The following is a 21,449-nucleotide window of genomic DNA, read 5'->3' as shown; positions in this document are numbered from 1 at the left end:
TTCTGCAGTGTTGGAAAAGGAAATTACTGAACAGATTGCAATTAAGGGGGATGAGGGGGGCGAGAGAGACAGAGGCCCTAAAATGCAGCTTGACTGAGTGCTAAACTGTGTTTTTGCCCGGAGCCAATCAGGAGCCTCTGACAAAAGCCAGTTCCTACTTACAAATCTAATTGCAGGAGGTGCATGCAGCTGGGGTGGCCCTGGGAGCCCCATGCTAGAGTGAGTGAGTGGAGGGGGCTGCCAGCAGCTCCAGGAAGGCTGCTGGTCACTCGTGGCCTTGAAAGTTACAAGCCATGTGGGAGGAGAAGTGTGGGGCAGAGAGAGGCCTTGGGGCCTGGGAAGGCCTGAACTCTAGAATTTCTTTCAGTTATTATAATAGCTGGAACCCTGGTAGCAAGGTGGTTAAGAATTCGGCTGTCAACCAAAAGGTCAGCAGTTTGAATCCACCAGCATCTTCTTGGAAACTCTATGGCACAGCTCTACTCTCTCCTATAGGGTCTCTATGAGTGGGAATCGACTCGATGGTAACAGGTTTTTTTTTCCTTTGGTTTTATGCACTTGGTGGTTCAAACCTAGCAGATGCTCCCCTGGAGAAAGATGGGAGTCTGCTTCCGTAAAAATTACAGCCTTGGGAACTCCAGAGGCAATTCTATTCCGTCCTATATAGGGTGGCTATGAGTTGAAATTGACTTGAAGGCAACAGGTTTTTTTGTTTGTTTTGTTTTGTTTATGCACCGTAGATGGAATCCCTGGGTGGTCCAAACAGTTAAGCACTTGGCTGCTAACTGAAAGCTTGGAGGTTAGGGTCCACCCAGAGGCACCTCTGAAGAAGGCCTGGTGATCTACTTCTGAAAAATCAGCCATTGAAAATCCTACTCTGACACACATGGGGTCAACAGGAGTTGGAACTGACTCGATGGCGACTGGTTTGGGTTTTTTTTTTTTTTTTTTTAATGCGTGGTACATACATAAAAAAAAAAACATACATAGTCTCATCTAATTATCTTGACAATTCCATGTGGTAGATGATTATTACTGCTTTACAGATTTAAAAAACTAGGGCAGAGAGTGTTCTTAACATGTACTAGGCACACTCTAGGTCTAGGTGTACTTTATTTACACATTTCATTTAAATCTCTCTACCATTTTAGCCCCATTTTACAGATGAAGAGACAGCTCAGAGAGGGTAAGAAACTTGCCTAACATCACAGAGCTGATTTATGGATAACCAACGATTTAACCCTGGGTCTCTCTGACCCCAAAGACCACAGGTTAATTGTACTGCGGTGTCTCTTTATTAAGCAGGGAGTCCTGGGTAGGGTTGCCAGGTTCAGCAAAACAAAACCAAAAGCCAGTAAGGCCAGAGAAATTTGCATTTCAGATAAACGATGCATTTTTTTTAGTATTATAAGTATGTTCCAAATATTTCATGGGACATACTTACACTGAAGACTATTCATTGTTTATCTGAAATTCAAAATTTACCCGGATATCCTCTAATTATATGGCAACCCTAGTCCTGGAGTCTTTCTCCTTTCTACCCCTGCCTCCAACTCCGCTCTAGTTCTGTCAATAGCTTACCCTTTAAAGGTGGCCCCTTTGGGACCAGGTACACTGATGTGTCTCTAGACTACTGAAATGAAGCTGCTGAAGGGGAAATCGAGGAGTAGGGAAGAGTTGTAATTCTGGCAGCAACGACAACTATTGCAGGGCCAGCTAATGGGGTTGAGCAGCCAAGCTCTTCTGCTCCTGAGGGCAGAGCTCTGGACCAGTACCAACTCTGCCACCAGGTGTGAGTTTGGGCAAGTCTTTTCCCTTCTCTGAACCCCTCTGTATGAGGAACCAAAAAAACCAAACCCGTTGCCATCCAGTCAATTCTGACTCATGGCGACCCCATGTGTTACAGAGTAGAACTGCTCCACGGGATTTTCTTGGCTATAATCTTTAGGATAGGAACTCTGGTGGCGCAGTGGTTAAGTGCTTGCCTGCTACCCAGAAGGTTGGTGGTTCAAACCCATCAGCCAAAAGAGACACATGTGGCAGTCTGCTTTTATAAAGATTACAGCCTTAGAAACCCTATGGGGTCACTATGAATTGCAACCAACAGCAGTGGGTTTGTTTGTTTTGGTTTTTAATCTTTAGGGACCACCACTTGTCTGTCAGTTTGTTGTGGCTTGAGTGTTGCTGTGATGCTGGAAGCTATGCCACCAGTATTTCAAATATCAACAGGGTCACCTGCGGTGGACAGGTTTCAGCAGAGCTTCCAGATTAAGACGGACTAGGAAGAAGGACCTGGTGATCTACTTCTAAAAAAAACTGGCCAGTGAAAACCTTATGGATAGTAGCAGAACATAATATAGTCCTGGAAGATGAACCCCTGAGGTTGGAAGGCACTCAAAATACAACTGGGGAAAGAGCTGCCTCTTGAAAGTGGAGTCAACCTTAATGACACGGAAGGAGTAAAGCTTTTTGGATCTTCATTTGCTGATATGGCACGACTCAAAATGAGAAGAAACAGCTGCAAACATCCATTAGTAATCGAAACGTGGAATATATGAAGTATGAATCAAGGAAAACTGGAAATTGTAAAACATGAAATGAAACACTTGAAGATCAATATCCTAGACATTAGAGAGCTGAAATGGGCTGGTATTGGCCAATTTTGAATTGGACATTCAAATGGCCTACGATGCCAGGAATGACAAATTGAAGAGGAACAGTGTCACATGCATTGTTAAAAAGAACATTGCAAGATCTATCCTGAAATACAACTCTGTCAGTGATAGGATCATATCCAAACACCTACCAGGAGGACCAATTAATAAGACGATTATTCAACTTTACACACCAATCACGAATACCAAAGAAGAAGAAACTAAAGATGTTTACCAACCTCTGCAGTCTGAAATTGATCAAACATGCAACCAAGATGCATTGATAATTATTGGTGATTAGAGTGTAAAAATTGGAAACAAAGAATAAGGATCAGTAGTTGGAAAATATGGCCTTGGTGATAGAAACAACGCTGTAGATCACATGATAGAATTTTGCAAGACCAACAATGTATTCACTGCAGATTTGTTTTTCACCAACATATGTGTGGACCTTGCAAGACAGAATACACAGGAATCAAATTGACTACCTCTGTGAAAAGAGACAATGGAGAAGCTCAATATCATCATCAGAACTAGGCCAGGGGCTGCAGAACAACAAATTGCCCATATGCAAGTTCAAGTTGAAGCTGAAAAAAATTAAAACAAGCCCACAAAAGCCAAAATACAACCTTGAGTATATCCCACCTGAATTTAGAGACCATCTCAAGAATAGATTTGCAACACACTGAACACTACTGACATTAAGTTTGGGATGACATTAAGGACATCACACATGAAGAAAGCAAAAGGTCATTAAGAAGACAGGAAAGAAAGAAAAGACGAAGATGGATGTCACAAGAGCCTTTGAAATTTAACTCTCGAATGTAGAGTAGCTAAAGCGAAAGGAAGAAATGATGAAGTGAAAGAGCTGAACAGAAGATTTCGAATGGCGACTCGAGAAGACAAAGTAAAAAATTATAATGAAATGTGCAAAGACCTGTAGTTAGAAGATCAAAATGGAAGAACACACTTCACATTTCTCAAGTTGAAAGAACTGAAGAAAAAATTCAAGCCTCAAGTTGCAATATTGAAGGATTCTATGGACAAAATGTTGAATGATCCAAGAAGCAACAAAAGAAGATGGAAGGAATTCACAGAGTCACTCTACCAAAAAGATTTGGTTGACATTCAGCCATTTCAGGAAGTAACATATGATCAAGAGCCACCAATGGTACTGAAAGAAGATGTCCAAGCTACACTGAATGCTTGGAGAAAAACAAGACTCTAGGAATTGACAGAATTCCAATTGACATGTTTCAACAAACAGATGCAATGCTGGAATTGCTCACTCGTGTATGCCAAGAAATTTGAGAGACAGCTACCTGGCCAACCAACTGGAAGAGATCCATATTCGTTCCCATTCCAAAGAAAGGTTATCCAACAGAATGTGGAAATTATCAAACAATATCATTAATATCACATGCAAGTAAAATTTTGCGGAAGGTAATTAAAAAACTATTGCAGCAGTACATCAACAAGGGAACTGTCAAGAACAGTTTTCATAACAAATTATGGATAACATTGCAAAGAATGGGAATTCTAGAACATTTAATTGTGCTCATGCAGAACCTGTACATAGATCAAGAGGCAGTCCTTCAGAGAGAACAAGGGGATACTACGTGGATTAAACTTAGGAAAGGTGTGCATCAGGGTTGTATCCTTCCACTATACTTATTCAAACTGCATGCTGAACAACTAATCTAAGAAGCTGAACTGTATGAAGAATGAGGCATCAGGACTGGAGGAATGCTCATTAAAAACATGCAATATGCAGATGATATAACCTTGCTTGCTGAGAGCGAAGAGGACTTTAAGCACTTGCTAATGAAGATCAAAGACTACAGCCTTCCGTATGGATTACATCTCAGTATAAAGAAAACAAAAATCCTCACAACTAGACCAATAAGCAACGTCATGACAAACGGAGAAAATATTGACATTGTTAAGGATTTCATTTTACTTGGATCTGCAATCAACACCCATGGAAGGAGCAGTCTAGAAATTAAATGACACGTTGCATTGCGCAAATCTACTGTAAAAGACCTCGTTAACATTAAACTGTTAAGAAGCAAAAATACCAGCTTGAGGGCTAAGGTAAGCCTGACCCAAGCCATAGTATTTTCAATCACCTCATATGCATGTGAAAGCTGGACAATGAATAAGAGCAAAGAATTTATGCTTTTGAATTTTGGTGTTGGTGAAGAATATTGAATAACCATGGACTGTCAAAAGAAGGAACAAATCCGTCTTGGAAGTAGTACAGCCAGAATGCTCCTCCTTAGAAGCAAGGATGGCGAGGCTTTGTCTCAAGTACTTTGGGCATGCTATCAGGAGGGACCAGTCCCTGGCCTACTTTACCATCATGATTCCTACAGTAGAGGGTCAGTGAAAAAAAGGAAAACCCTCAGTGAAGTGAGATGGATTGACACAGTGGCTGCAACAATGGGCTCAAACATACCTACTATTGTGAAGGTGGCACAGGACTGGGTAACGCTTCATTCTGTTGCACATAGGGGTGATAAGAGTTGGAACTGATTCAAGGGCACCTAACAACAACACAACAATCTTTAGGGAAGTAGGCCGCCTAGGCCTGTCTTCCATACTGCCACTGGGTGTGTTCAAATCACCAACCTTTCTTTAGATTAGTAGTCAAGTGCAGACTGGGACTTTATAAAAGGAAGACCTCTCTTTTTCATGTCTGTGGGTCTGGACCCATGCAAAGGATGGTACAAAATCTATGGTTGTGCCGCTGTGCAGACAGAAGACACCAACACCTGAGACAGGGAGCCCCAGGGGGGCAGTGCTGGCCAGAGCAGAGTCATGGTATGGAGGGGCGTGCTGGAGGAGGACTGGGAATGTGGGGGCTGAGACTGCCTGCTGGGAAAGGGGCCATTCACTACCTTTGACCTCCAGAGGTGGCACCTTGCATTCAGACCCAGCTACCAGGCCCCACCTCCACTTAACGACTGTGATCTTCGGCAAATTCCTTAACTGAGTGCCTCAGTTTCCTCAACCGTGAAGTGGGATAGTGCTGCCCCGTGTTGTATATAAAGTACCTGGGATGTAGGAGGGACTTGATGAAGAGGCCCTCGTGGCACAGCGGTTAAGTGCTCGGCTGCTAACCAAAAGGTCGGTGGTTCGAACCCACCAATCCACTCTGTGGGAGAAAGATGTGGCAGTCTACTTCCGTAAAGATTACAGCTTTGGAAACCTTTGGGGCAGTTCTACTCTGTCTGTCCTATAGAGATGCTATAAGTCCAAATTGACTCAATGGCCTTGGGTCTTTTTTTTTTTTTTGGTTATTGTTGTTGTTGGGACTCATATCCTACAAGAAACAGCACCTTAAGGAATGCTAACCTCTGAAAGGACAAATACATCCAAGGCCCTCTCCCAGCTTCAATAAAGAGCACAGCACCTTCCGAGCTGCCTTCATTCAGCTGAATTTTATTTTTCGGATTTTTGACAGACATCTAAATTATACATTGAGTTTTGCACATGACCAAACACCACATCCCTTCCTTTGATTATCATTTTCAAAAGAGACTGTAAAAAAAAGGAACCTTTCGATGGATCAGACTGAACCCTGAAACCCCATGGAGTGCAGAGCTAAAAATAAAAGGAACTAAGCACTGGTCCCTGAGAAGGGAAGGCAAGAGAAATCAAAGCAAACTCCGAGGGGAATTGAGGGTCGAGTCCTGGCGAGGGTGACATGGTGTCACCCTCCAGGCCAGGCCGGATAAGGAGCAGCCGACAGTGAGGGTGGGGCACAGAGTGGCACAAAAATAGCCACCACTTTAGCCCAAGGGGAATAAGAAATTTGTTGAAAGCCAGGAGGGAGAGCAGTGGAGATGAGGGAGGCAGGAAGGGGGCAGCGTTGTGTCCTCCCAGCTGTGGGGGGAGATGCGGGCTCCTTTGACCCTGGCACAACGCTTCTAGCCACTGGCGTAATCGCTGACTTTCAGCTGTACACCGACATGTTCCCCAGCTCAGCCCACATCAATGACACCCTTGTTTCCATAGTAACCAAGGGAGAGTGAAGGGTAAAGGCTGTACTGCACTGGGCACAGGGAATCCAACCCAAAGGAGCTGCGCGGGGTCGGGAGGAGCCGGCAGGGAGCTGGGGAGGGGAAGGAGTCATTTTTCCCATAACTGGTTTGAGCAAAACATCACAGGCCCCTGTTCCAGGCCTGGCCTGCCCTCTGGCCCCCAAACCTCCCCCCTCATTCAGATGCAATCGTGCACAGAGCGAAAGTCTTACAGAGACTTATTGGCGGTGGGAGGGACGATGGGGAAAGGGTTATCCCCTTTTTAGCTTCAAGTTCCGTCTTCTGGTCTTGGCCACAGGGGGTGGGGGTGGGACTGGGGAAAGGAAAGAAGACTTTAAAAGCATTTTGTTTTTACAAATGGGAGCTTTCAAACTCTGCATTTTTCAGGTTTCTCTCATCTACTCCCTGAGCCCCAGGAGGGGTTCAGTAAGGCTCAAAGGGAAGATGAAAGCCTGTGACATCTACAATGTCTTTGTGTCTCTTTAGCTGAAAAGCAAATCTGAACATGTTCAGAGGCTGTTAGCAGAGGAGGGCAAGTGGCTTCTGCCCACTAGTTGAGGCCTGGGAAGGGCTCCTTAAAACAGTTCCCTAAGTTGGTGGTAAAAGGACATCTTACATACTAGCCACTGCCAGAGTCAAAGTTGCACATTGCAGTGTTCCCAAACTGCAGACCCCCAGGCAGGCATTCTGCCCCTCAGATAGCATTCCTGGGGCATTATTTCAAGGGAAAAGCAATTTTCAAGTGCTAGAGTCACATATGCAGTCAGGTAGAAGGGAGGTTTCTCGTTCCCTATAATTCAGTTTTGCCCTTGTTCAAAGCTAGAGAGGCGCCTGGTGAGCCAGCGAAGCTAGTGGAGGACACAGGGAGCTACTAGCTCAGTAGTTTTAAGAACCTTACCTTCCTTTGTTTTGCAAGTCCTTACTGGTCTGTCCACAGCAACCCAAGGGCACCTTTTCATGTCTGGCTTTGTGAATGACTTTCACCTCAGACCACCTTTGAAGCTGGTTATGCTTCAGTCTCACCTGAAGGACTCTTGTCCAGAAAAAGCTGGGCACTGAGGGCCAGGGGCTGGAGAGACCAAAGTGGTCTGCTCACGTGCCTTGGTGGGCTTAGGAAGGGCTACCTCCCATGATGAGTAGGCAGCTGGCCTGCTGGGCCCTGCCAGGCACTGGACAGTCTCTTATTCATTCTCTGAAAGCCCCTGCGTTCAGGCACCAGAACAGAGTTTAATTCAGGAGCCGGGGGATGCTCTGGCTTGCTTTCCCATGTTTGAAGCTGGGGATTTCTTAAAGCTCAGGGAAACAAGCTCTTTTTGCAACACCGTGCAGGAGAAGTCTCTGCCTATTCCTCTCCAATCTACCAACAGAGGACACATTTTGCTGGAGAGAGGAAGAGGGGGGCCAGCAGCCGGGGTGACTCTGGTTCCCTGGGCATGACCCCTGGCCTCATACACACCCCATTCTTCCCAGCAGCAAGCCTTCTCCACCCAGGTTCAATCCACCCCACAAAGTTGCCGGCTCTGTAAAAATTGATCTCTTCTAAAGATCGATCTGCCTGGCTTTTCTCAAAGGAGCAGGTTCATGGTAAAGCTGCATTTATTTTTAAAATCTGATAGCGGCGGCCTATTGTGATCACTTAAATGCAGAATTCTTTGAGCTTTAGAAATCCCTTCCATAGGACAGCCTAGAGAAGGCAGCTAATCTCAGAGGCGGCTGCTCCCTGCTCCACTGAACTGGAGAAAGCCTGTTTACGCTAGCCTGAGCCCTCCATGTGAGAGGGCTTTTTAAGGACCTTGTAATTTTTCTGGAATTAAACCTTCCACCTCTCCTTACATTCCAGATGTCATTACAGTCAAAAGTCCTAAGAATTTGCTTCCCTGTGTGGTGAGCCAGTGGGGGCCGGCGGGTGGAGGAGGGGGGACCTGGGGCCGGGGTATAGTTCTGTAGTGACTTGTTTGCAAGAAAGGATTTTTCCCCCAGTCCAAAGGGTGAGGATTACATACACAGTCTGCTACCTGCATGACAAGATGGTTTAATCATCTGCTATTCCTCCCCTCCCCCACCTGCAGCTTCACACTGGACGTACTGAAGCCGGACTCACTTGGTGATGGTAAAAATCACCGAGCAGCACCGGCAAGCATGTCTGTGGTTTCAAAGCCACAGGGGGGATGTAAGGGACAGGTCACTAAACAAATGAACTCTGTTTCCTCTTTTTCTCTCTTTCTTCCTTTGAAAGAAAAAAACAAAAAAAACACTGGAATTGTCTAAACTGCAATGCAATCTCTTGCCCATTTAAAAGATCTCATTTTCTAATCATGTGCTTTGAGACATTTAATACTATTTCAATTTTGCAGAGGAAATAATATAATTCCTTTATTTGAAAAAATGATACTGAACCTCAGAGATCAGTTAAACCTACTGCTGGAATGGGGATTCTCTTTAAACTGTGCTGTTCCTTCCCTTCAAACAGCTGTAGTTGTACACAGATGGAAAAATATTTGGTCAGAAAGCAGCAAATTCGTGTTTTTCAGGGCAGAATTCGGCTCCTGCAGCTCCTGCATCTCCATTCGTCTAGATTTTATTTCTTCTTTGCATTGACATTTTTGCAGACCCAGTTCATGCCGTCCTTGGAGGGGAAGGGGCAGAAAAGGCAGTGTTAGTTGTAGGAAAGGCATAATACCCTTGGGTCTCCCTCCAGGGCCACCAGCTCTAGGAGTTTGCTGGCTGGAGGGGCCCACCTGGAGGACCAGGAGGAGGGAGCTGGAGGGGAGAGTGCCCAGTGTCTGAACCTGAGATGGGTCCTCAGGAACTCCCTCTGAAAAAATAAACACATCTGCCTGGATCCAAGGCCGAACTAAGGAGCTATAAGGAAAGATTCCAGCCATCTTTGGCTTTTTCTAAAAGCTGACCTTTGCTGGGGCATTAAATTCAATAAGCCACCCTTCTGGTGGCCCAGTGTGTTTAAACAGTGTGACAGTGTACACTTGGGGTTAAATTAAATTTCTTTTTGGGAAAACAAACCAACCGCAGTGTGTGTTACCAGACACACACTGGGCAATGTGCATTTATCCCTCTTGAGCAGCACAGCACTACAGATCCCTCCAAGAGGGCCCGCCAGACTCTTGTACCTTTAAGCACTACCAAGCAAAGGGACTGGGGAGAAGGTCCTCTTAAAGGCACAGTGACCTTGAAAGTGTCCTCTCCTAGAAGACTGGAGAGTGACAGAGGTAAAAACCACACAGTACCTACAGCCACCTGGCAGGTGGCACGCTTTCTCCTGATGCCAGGCCTGTCAGCAATGACCTCCTTTTCAACCCCCTCTGGAGCCATACCTGAGCGCTCTACCTGTCCCCAGAGCCCAACCTTCAGGGATAGCAGGGTAGCTTCAGAAGCCCAGAATAGAACCAAAGTCCCTTCCTTTGCATCTGCAACGCATTCTCTCTGAGGCCCTGGTCAGACGTGCACATGTCAGAGCAGCCATGACATGCGGAGTCCCACATTCCCTGTAACCACAGAGCGAGCTGCTGAACCAGAACAGCTGAGACAGCTTAAAGTAATAAATATCAGCTGACACCCTTGGCCATTCGGAACATTAATCCCATAAACAATACATCACTGCACAACAACCAGCAGGCATCCTATCTCCTGGCTAATCTGACCATAACCTGAATTTACAGTGATTAAAACTCTGCCAGTTGCCATTAGAGCACTTGGGAGTGCGAGCCAGATAATCTGACGGCCGTCCTAGAGTGGACCCTATGACATTTGCCAAGATGAGGCCAGCCATGGCCGAAAGCCCAAAGGTGGAGAGCACCTGGCAGCGGTGGGGGAAAGGGTGAGGAATGCAGAGGTGGGAGAAGGCAGACTCCACATGCATCTCCAATTACAACTGGGTCAGCTACTTACTCGGAAAAGTTAAGGCCAATTTTAAGACCACTTCATGAAAAGGATTAATTTAAAGAGGAGAATGTTTAATTTTAGTAGCTAATTGGTTTCCAGGAAAAAATGATCACCTGCCAGGAGACAAAAAAGATTTTACAAATAAAAGAGGGATGAATAAGATAGCCATCTTCTCTTTGCCTGTGAAGCTGAATAGCTCAGCACTTCGGTGGCACTTCCCATCTTCAGGAACCCGCATAAACACCATCAAAGGTGCATGCCTCGATATTTTCTCCTTTAGGAAGACTTGCACTATTTTATCAAACCATCTTCTTAGAGAAATCAACAACAGTGTTCCCACACTACATGAATACCATCTTTTTTTTTTTGTTTTATAGCTGATTATGGAGGAGGCTTTTCCTTTATTATATGTAATGGAACATGAATGCAAGCAAAGAGATAGAAAAAATATTTACTCAGCTGCAGGAACCCACAGCAGAAGGTGAGGGTGAGGGGCAGCTTTTTCCTGGGTATCTGTTATGGAGGCAGAAGGGAGTTTAAAACAGTGGAGCCCTGCTGAGGGGTGGTGTGTTTCTCCAGATGTCTGATAAGTGGTGGCAGAGCCCTTCCAGACCCAGTCTGGCCAACAGAGGGCGCTCAGAGGTCAGCCCCTGGGCCTCTGCAGCTGCCGCCTGCAGACCTGAAGGAGGCATGTGGGAAGACAGGGAGAATTGATAGCGGGCTTGAGGAGGTCTCTCCTATCTGAAGTGCCCATGGGCTGCTGGAGGGCTGTCCCTTTCTCGTTATTATCCAGAGAACCTGAGCTGGGGGTTGGAGGTAGGAAGGTGGGCAGAGTCAAGGGTTCTAATACTTCTTAAATCAGGGGCAAGTTTTGCCAAGTCGCCCACTGGAAAAGAAAGACAATAGTGTTGTTCAAGATCCCTGAGGAGGGGACTTGCTTGAGGTTGTATTCACAGAACCTAGCATGGCACCCTGCCTGCAGTAGGTACTTAATTTCTATCTGTTAAATTAATAATAACAGCTAACATCTGAGCACTTATTATGTGTCTAGCACAGCTTTAAGTACTTTGCACAAATTATTTAATACTGAAAACCCTGTGAAGTAGGTACTGTTATTATTTCCATTTTACAGATAAGGAAATGCAGGCACGGAAAGGTTAAATAACTTGCCCAAGGCCACCCACCTAAAAGTGGAAGAGGTGGGATGCGAACCCAGGCAATCTAGCTCCAGCATCCATGCTCTTTAACCATTTACCCTCTCTCAGTGATAAAGGGGAACAGCTCTGTCTCAAGCTTGGGGAGGAGCTGGGAATCACCTTGAAGTTGGGAAAGGGGGAAATTCCAGTTTTTTCTTCGTTATGACTTCTTGTTGAATACAGGGCATGAGGAGACTGGGGTAGCCCCCCCAGCCAAGCCACTCTCCATGACTTGGCTGCAGCTCTGAAAGTTCCAGAGGCTGTTTTTGGCCGCTCAACCTCAAGATTCCTGGGCTGCACATAGAAGGCTTGCGGCAGGATCCCAGCATATTAACCACCCACCAGGACCACGGCCTCCAGTGGAAACTCTACATTTAGAGACAACATATGTAAAAGGAGGAATCTTCTACCTCTCTTCTTATGTTTAAATTAATGCTCCACACCACAATTCCCTTATTTGGCAAGGCTGTGTGTTTTTTTTTCAAACAGACAACTAAGAAAAGGTGATCCTTTACTTGAAATAGGTTACTGCTCTGACTTCAACAGAAGGAAATGAACTCATAGGTTTGTTTAATAGCTGAACCTTTATTGTTAAAAACTGGTTTGACCAATTTTCTGCACATTTGATCTTCATTATGGGGATGACAATCTTATGGTATGAATAGTACTTTCTTTCTACCCCGCACTGCCCCACACCTTTCCCTGGCCAATTGAGCTGAAACTGAATTTGAATTGATCAGCTTCAATTCAATAATAGAGACTAAAGAGAGACATCAAACCTCAAACACTGAGCTTTATTTGGCCTCATGAGAAGGAAATAAATTTTACCATGTCACAATATCATTCCTTACTATAACCACTGGGAAAAATATAAGGCTGCCCCTAACAGCAGGGGTGGGAACCTACTAATGACGGATCTCCACCTTCTAGAATTGAAGGCAGAATGCTTCTTTTATGGGAAGAGTGGTCTCTTGCCACACTGCTCTTTTTCATTTGATCTCCCTACAAAGCATCCATCACCGCTGTATGGCTGGAAGGAAGCAGTCGCAGCCATGGTTGGGTGGGCCTGGTTTTTAAAGCCAGAAGACTACTTGGTCGCATCCATAATTGCTTTAAGATGACGAGGTGCTCAGACCCTTGCTGAGCAATGTGGCCTATCCCATTGTGCCATTAGGCCCAGGGTCAAGAAGCAGCTGGACACAGCATACATAAAATACTGCTTGCTAATAATATTTTTTCCGGGCACTGCACCAGAGGTAGCAAAACTGCATGTCCTGAACTTGCTTCTTAGTCTACCAAAATGTTTGAAAATTTAAAAATAGGTGAGGTCTGACTTGCAGATAAGCAGTTTCACGCACATATGGAGGCAACGGCAAGGGATGCCAGGCCTAGAAAGAAGTAGTAAAAGTAATTTTTTTTAAGTGATGAAATTCTGTTGGGATTTGAAGGGAAAAGCCCCCCAGGTCAAGGAAAAAGACACAGAGACAAGAAACTGTGGGCGAGTGAATGTTCAGAGTTCATCTGCAAGGCTGACTCTGAAGTCCAGCTCCTGTATCAGTGTTTGCACTGCTAATGGTCCTTTCTGGGGAAGTGGACCACTGTGACCTGGACCCTCGCTCCTGTTGGGGATGTGGGACAGATAGAAAAGGTGAGCAGGAGGTGGTGGCATGGAGAACAGTACTCAGGAGGACCTCTGCTAGTTCCCAGGTGTTGGTATAGGCAGGTCTCTGTTAGGACTAGGCTAGAGACCAGGTTAAAATGGCTGATCTCTGCTTTGAAAGGAACTTTAAATCTAATTTTAATTACACACACACATACACAGGCTGTTTTAGAGAGAAAAAGTCTTAAAACACCTGAAACTACAACAGCAAAGAGAGCTGTGGTTTGGGGTTCAAATTCGGGTCTGTAACGGAAGAGGGACTGATTTTTCTGTACCTCTCTCTGGCTCTAAGCTAGATCCTTTGTTCACTATTTTCTAGGCACCCAAAGGAAAAGAAAAGAATGAGAGTCCCTGGGCTAAATGTTACATACTAGGAGAGGCCCTAGCAACCCTGGCTTGGCCACAAGGGCACAGAGGGAGACTTCCTCCATCTTTATAAGGGAGTCTGGCTGGGGGAGTTTTAGGTTATCCCTTGCAGACATTTTCCAGTTCTCCTTTCTGCCTTCATCTACTTGACATAACTGGGTCTCTTTTGATCACTCCTCTGGACTGTGGGCCTCTCAGCAGGACAGAGTTTCCAAGATTGATGTTCTCCGTCAGCTTCTTGTGCCTTTTACCTATTCTGTGCTCCTGACAGTTTCCCATGAAAACCTGCTTTAATTATATGATGGGCCGGGCTCCTAGGTATCATCAATCAGGCAAAGAACGACCTGTTCTGAACTCTCTTGAAGCCCTCAAAAGTCCATTTCTACAACTGGAACAGGGGCGTTGAACAACACACGTGTTATAAGAACTGCATATATTTGCCTACAGACCATCATGGGGAACAAGACCCTGAAGTTCCAGGAATCAGAAGTGATAAACCTACACTGCCAGTCCACAGAGGGGCAGAATTCACCACTGAACTAGTGTGTGGCTGTTTCCTTGGCTCACCCACCCATGGGTGCCCGTTATTTATCATTATAAGACAGGTCCCTTCAAATACATTTTGATTAAACACACACACACAATGTAGAGACATTGTCTTTAAACCTCTGAAACTGTAATAGAAATTCCAGGTCTTGTTTTTTTGACCTCTGTACATTTTCTGTGGTACCAGATGTTACCTGACCCATTTAGCGTTGGATCATTTTGGTAGTTTTGCCTATTACTGACCAACTTTTGGCGGGGGGATAGGAAGAGGGTGAAATGGGAGTTTAGGGAACCTTAGTATTTATTATACAGTATCTCTGTCTGAAAGTGAACCCCAAGCAGTTAGTTCTTACAGACAATTTTCCAATGAAGTCTTTAATTTTTTTTAGGAACATTTTGAGCCTTAATTAATACAAATTATTAAAGGCCTGCGCTTCATCTAAGCAAGCAGGAATTCTCTTTTCAACGTGAAAACCAAGAAACTGGCTAAGTGGGCAAGAGCTTAGGTCAAGGTATTACCTGAGGCGGGGACACGGTCAATCAGTGTCTCACAGTGAAAATGTTTCCACAGACAAACTCCATGCCCTTTCTCCATTCCCCAAAGGTTACCATTAAAGGACAATAGACAGCAGATTCCCTTCTTAATTAACATTTTTATTAAATAACCCATTTCAAATTATGGTTAAATTCTCTAAATTTATATCATTCTATTAACCATAATCTAATCTCATTAACCTTGAAATCCCAGTCTTAACTACCCAATTCTATACGCCATGGTACTATCTACTAAACTAATTAAATGACCTTCAAACTATTTCTCCTCCATATAAAAAATCACTTTTTTTTTTTTTTGCTCATAGTTCTTTGTTGGATTTCTCTTGGTATCATTTCCTGTGAACTTGGTGTTGCTGAAGGCCCTTGATCTGAGAACTTTCTTATGGAAATCAAACCATGCTTAATATTCTCACTTGATTCAAATTGGTTGATTTTAAAGCCCTCTTCTCCCTACCCTCTAACTGCCTGCTAGCTCACTGCCTCTTTTTTGGCCTGAAGATTCTGTGACTTAAAAAGCACTGCCTTTCTATGGTAGTTACACAGCCAGGAACAGAGAGCTTTACTTCTGTGATCACCGCTGGACAGGGGTGGGTGGGATGGGGGTTGGGAAGAAAACAAGAGCTTCCTCCCTACCTCCAGGCTCCTCTGCAGCTGTGCCCTTGATTTTAATGCCATTACTCTAAATATGGAAACCCCGGTGCCATAGTGGTTAAGAGCTATAGCTGCTAACCAAAGGGTTGGCAGTTTGAATCCGCCAGGCGCTCCTTGGAAACTCTATGGGGGGCAGTTCTACCCTGTCCTATAGTGTCACTATGAGTTGGAATCAACTTAACAACAGGGTTTTTTTTTTTTTTTTTTAACCCTAAATACAGAAACCCTGGTGGTGCAATGGTTAAGAGCTATGGCTGCTAACCAAAAGGTCGGCTGTTTGAATCTACCAGGGGATCCTTGGAAACCCTATGGGGCAGTTCTACTCTGTCCTATAGGATCACTGAGTTGGAATCTTTTTTTTTTTTTTTTTTTACTGTAAATACTGATTCTAGATAACACTAGTCCTGCTTTCTTACATCCCTGAGGCTGGCTGAAGAAACAAGAGCTTCACTATTAATCCCAGCTTTGCTCCTTCTTCCTTTCAACGCTCTGGCCAAGTGAAAAAAAGATTATAGAGCTATACAATTCCCACTTTCTTATGACCATGTACCCAAAATGTGTGTGTGTATGTATGCACGTATATATCTATTTATATATAGCCTCACCTTATAGACGTAACCTGAAGATGTTTCCTATTTTCTACATTTGTGTCATAAACCTGAGGCAAAGTCCTTTTGCTGAAGTGGTTATTAGAAACACAAGAAAAAGCTACTCTCTTCTGGGCCTCCTCCTCACCAAAAAAACCTTAGGCCTCATCGATATCATCATATGTACAACCAGAGGGACATACTTTAGGAAAACTCATTTTTTCCCATAAGTGAAATAAAATTACCAGAGTTTACCTATTCAAAAACATTCTGGGTTGCGGTGTGCTTGTCATAAAATAAGCTGAAAAAAGGACAATACATAAAAACCTGACAGAGGGAACACAGCAGAGGATCCCTGATGGAGCAGAAGAACAGTGGGATGCGGATCTCAAATTCTCGTAAAAAGGCCAGGCTTAATGGTCTGACTGAGACTAGAGGGACCCTGGAGGTCATGGTCCCCAGACCCTTTGTAGCCCAAGACTGGAACCATTCCCGAAGCCAACTCTTCAGACAGGGATTGGACTGGACTATAAGATAGATAATGATACTGGTGAGGACTGAGTTTCTTGGCTCAAGTAGATGCATGAGACTATGTGGGCAACTCCTGTCTCGGGGTGGGGGGAGATGAGAAGGAAGAGGGTGACAGAAGCTGGATGAATAGACACAGGGAATACAGAGAGGAGAGAAAGAATGTGCTGTTTCATTAGGGAAAAAGCAGCTAGGAGTACCTAGCAAGGTAGGTATAACTTTTTGTATGAAAGGCTAACTTGATTTGTAAACTTTCACCTAAACCACAATACATTAAAAAAAAAAAAAAAAAAAACCTGACAGATAATCACATATGTGATTGCAAATGTACAGGGGAAAGTCCAGAAGAATATAACTATTTGTGGTAGTTAGTTCCCTTATGGAGTGGGATTAGGCAAAAAAGAAAGAACTTTTCACTTTATATGTATTTATAATTTAACTTTATGTATTTTTATATGATTAGCAGTGGGAATGTATTACTTTTGTAATAAGAATCTAAGAAGGGTTATAAAGCAAGCCTTAGCAGAATCCAAAACATTGAAATATTACAAAGCATCTTCTCTAACCATAAGGCCATAAAAGTGGAAATCAATAACAGAAAAAGCAGGGAAAAGAAATCAAACACTTGAAAACTGAACAATACCCTGCTCAAAAAAGACTGGATCATAGAAGACATTAAGGGTAGAATAAAGAAATTCATAGAATCCAGTAAGAATGAAAACACTTCCTATCAGAACCTTTGGGACACAGCAAAAGCAGTGCTCAGAGGTCAATTTATATCAATAAATGCACACACACACACAACAAGAAGAAAGGGCCAAAATCAAAGAATTATCCCTACAACTTGAACAAATAGAAACAATCTAGGAAGGAAGGAAGGAAAAAAAATAGGCTTGAAAAAACTCTCCGAAACCTAAACCTCACAGAGACACACAGAGCTCCAGAATCTATTTTGGGGATGTAGATGAGGTAATCGTCGGCTAGGCAGGTGGGCCCCCATAACATGTACACATGCATGGAGGCTTCTGAGGGTACAGGTGTTGAGCAGTCTGGAAGAGGGGGTGCTTTTCTTGTGCTGACTGGTCTGCCTTCAGACTCAGAGCCCAAGCACAGGAGGAGGTGGGCTGCTTGTGTAACAAAAAGCAGAAAACCAAGCAGCAACCCAGTGGAACAGCTGAGAGAATTCTAGGAAGTGATTATTTGCTTGAGAAAAGTCATCAGGCAGCTTTAAGACAACTCCATGTCAAATGTCTTAGGAGAGAGGGAAGATGGACACTAGAAGGGAACTGAAAAGAGGCTGCAGGACAATTACCAAGAATCAGATCTCAGGCTTATATCCCTACACGCCAGGTCAGAGAAAAGCAAAGCAGTTGCGCCATTAGAGACCCACGCCATATGGCAATGAGGGGGGATATAATTTCTTTAGATGTTCCCCACAGCATCCTAGAGCAGCAATGTCCAGTTCTCATAGCTCTGTGTCACACTCCTGGCAGGTACATCAGATGTTTAAATGAGGCATGTAGAGCATGCTTGGGGCTTCAGAATAAAGAAGTAGTCCTAGGGGGATGACTCCAGAGTGTCAACTGATTTGAGCCTGCCTGAAGCATCAGAGCTGAAACTGTTTATCATTCTTTGAGGATATAGCCTCTTGGGTGTCTGGGATACAACCATTTTCTGCCCTAAATTAATATAAAATGAGGGGTAGTCTGTTCTTCTGGTATACAGTTGCTTAGTACAAGGCTCCAGCTTTCTGTCAGCAGAAGCCTCCCACTGGGAAACCAACCTAAAGTAGCAGGAAACAGATACCAACCCTGAGGGCAGTGGAGATAACCAACCAAAAAAACAAAAACAGTGCTAGGATAGCAACCAAAAGGTCAGCAGTTCGAATCTGCCAGCTGCTCCTTGGAAACCCTATGGGGCAGTTCTACTCTGTCCTGTAGTGTCACAATGAGTGGAAATCGACTTGATGGCAACGGGTTTTTTTATGATTACTTTGGGAGTACAGGTACTTAATAAAAATATCAGCATCCATAATATTAGACAGACATAAAATCCCAGCCCAATCATCAAAGAATCTTAGAGTTAGAAAGGATCTTCCAGGTCTTCTGTTCTGACCTCCTAACCAACAGGGAAAGCTTGTTGTTTGTGTGGGGTGGTTTATCTGTGGCTTTCCTAGAACAGTTAATGATAACGGGGATCGATTGTAAAGTAGAAAAGAACTTTGCCCTTCACATCCTGGAATGGTTTATCTGTCAATCAAAGGCTATTTATTTCAAACCTTTTTCTATCTAGATTAGCTCAACCAATCAGAAAGACCACCTTGGGTCACAGCCATGTTGCCTGGTAATCAAGCCCTTCTGTAATCTCACCTGAACACCCTCTCCTGTGAGAGCTGAGCAAGACTGGATCTGCCAGACTCGGTCACGGATGGTGTGCAGGTTCAATCCTTCCGCAATTTCAGAGGCAGGGGCTGCTGTGAGCAAATCCTGCTTATTAGCAAAGATGAGCACTGGCACACAACTCAGCTTTTCTTCCTCCAGTAATTCAGCTAGTTCCTGGATCATTTTGGGGAGGGATAGGGAGGAAAAGGGAGGGAAGGATGAAAATCTATGATATTTAACTATGTACTTCTAATTAGAAGAAACAAAACAGTTAAGCTGATCAACTAGCAACTTTCAAGGGCAGTGGAAGAGTCCCCTGGCAGATTCCTGGGCCCGCCCCAGAGATGCTGACTTTGGACAGCCTGAGTTGGTGCCCAGGAATCTCCCTTTTTAACCAGCTCCCCAGTTGATTCTGCTTTAGGTGATTCATTAATCATACCTGGAGAAACACTGTTCGAGGGAGAACACAAATAGTGGTTGAGATTCAAAACTTACTCAAGGTTATTACCTGTAAATAACTTTCTCTCTACAGATATAGGTATATAAGGAGTCCGTGGGTGGTGCAAATGGTTAAGTGCTGGACTACTAACCGAAAGGTTGGCAGTTCAAACCCGCCCAGAGGCGCCTTGGAAGTCAGGCCTGGTGATCTGTTTCTGAAGGGTCACAGCCTTGAAAATTCTATGGAGCAGTTCTACTCTGCGTCCACAGGGCTGCTATGAGTTACAATCAGCTTGATGGCAACTGGCAACAACATATGTATATATGTGTGCGTGTATATGCACACACACACGCATGCACTGAATTTAAACTGAAAATGACTATTGCTTTAGAGCTATGATTCTGTTTCATCAGTCTCTACCTCTGAGATACGCACGTATATGAATTACACTTGATCAAACCCACATTCTAAAATAACTGTATTAATCCATCTGGCAAGGTCCCTGATTTTTAAGTTGTGGGTTGGGGTCTAAATTGTATGTTGAATCTGTCTGCAATATGTACAGGAGAATGTGTGTTATTGTTGTTAGGTGCCGACTCATAGCGACCCTATGTACAACAGGATGAAACATTGTCCAGTCCTGCGCCATCCTCACAATCATTGCCATGCTTGAGCCCACTGTTGCAGCCACTGGGTCAACCCATCTTGTTGAGGGTCTTCTTTTTCGCTGGCCCTCTACTTTACCAAGCATGATGTCATTCTCCAGGGACTGATCCCTCCTGATAACATGTCCAAAGTTGGTGAGACGCAGTCTCGCCATCCCTGCTCTAAGGAGCATTTTGGCTGTACTTCTTCCAAGGCAGATTTGTTCATTCTTTTGGCAGTCCATGGTATATTCAGCATTCTTCTCCAACACCACAATTCAAAGGTGTCAATTCTTCTTTGCCTTCTTTATTGATAATCCAGCTTTCACATGCATATAAGGCAACTGAAAACACCATGGCTTGGGTCAGGTGCACCTTAGCCTTCAAGGTGACATCTTTGTTTACCAACACGTTAAAGAGGTCTTTTACAGCAGGCTTGCCTAGTACAGTGCATCTTTTGATTTCTTGACTGCTGCTTCCACGTGTTGATTGTAGATCCAAGTAACATGAAATCCTTGACAACTCCAATCTTTTTTCCATTCATCATGATGTGGTTTCTTGGTCCAGCTGTGAGGATTTTTGTTTTATGTTGAGGTGTAATCCATACTGAAGGCTGTGATCTTTAATCTTTATCAGTAAATGCTTCAAGTGCTCTTGACTTTCACCAAGCAAAGTTGTATCATCTGCATATCTCAGGTTGTTAATGAGTCTTCCTCCAATCCTGATGCCCCATTCTTCTTCATATAGTCCAGCTTCTCAGATTATTTGTTCAGCATACAGATTGAATAAGTACAGTGAAAGGATACAACCCTGATGCATACCTTTCCTGACTTTAAACCACACAGCATCCCCTTGTTCTGTTCATCCTCTTGATCTATGTACAGGTTCCTCATGAGCACAATTAAGTGCTCTGGAATTCCCATTCTTTCCAATGGTATCCGTAATTTGTTATGATCCACATAGTCAAATGCCTTTGTGTAGTCAATAAAATACAGGTAAACATCTTTCTGGTATTTTCTGCTTCAGCCAGGATCCATCTGACATCAGCAACAGTACTCCTGGTTCCACATCCTCTTCTGAGTCCAGCTTGAATTTCTGGTAGTTCCCTGTCAATATACTGCTGAAACCGCTTTTGAATGATCTTCAGCAAAATTTTACTTGCCTGGGATATTAATGATATTGTTCAACAATTTCTGCATTTGGTTGGATCACCTTTCTTGGGAATAGGCATAAATACGGATCTCTTCCAGTTGGTTGGGAAGGTAGTTGTCTTCCGAATTTCTTGGTATAGACGAG

At 44.1% G+C, this 21,449-nt stretch overlaps 1 protein-coding gene across 1 annotated transcript in view; it reads right to left on the bottom strand.

The window, feature by feature from the left end:
* Positions 1-5,920: 5,920 nt before the first annotated feature.
* The window catches only part of ARL3 (ADP ribosylation factor like GTPase 3), a 34,457-nt gene continuing 18,928 nt past the window's right edge, over positions 5,921-21,449 (bottom strand). The window contains exons 5-6 of the mRNA XM_003409148.4: positions 19,059-19,244; positions 5,921-9,326 (exon numbers count right to left, since the gene is read on the bottom strand). Coding sequence (XP_003409196.3) covers positions 9,279-9,326; positions 19,059-19,244 — 234 coding nt within the window. The 3' untranslated portion in view covers positions 5,921-9,278. The remainder of the gene's footprint in view (positions 9,327-19,058; positions 19,245-21,449) is intronic.

The sequence above is a fragment of the Loxodonta africana genome, chromosome 16 (assembly GCF_030014295.1).
Source record: "Loxodonta africana isolate mLoxAfr1 chromosome 16, mLoxAfr1.hap2, whole genome shotgun sequence".
Classification (NCBI taxonomy): Eukaryota; Metazoa; Chordata; class Mammalia; order Proboscidea; family Elephantidae; genus Loxodonta; species Loxodonta africana.
The sequence above is the reverse complement of the archived record's forward strand: the minus strand, read 5'-3'. Positions and strand labels throughout refer to the sequence as shown.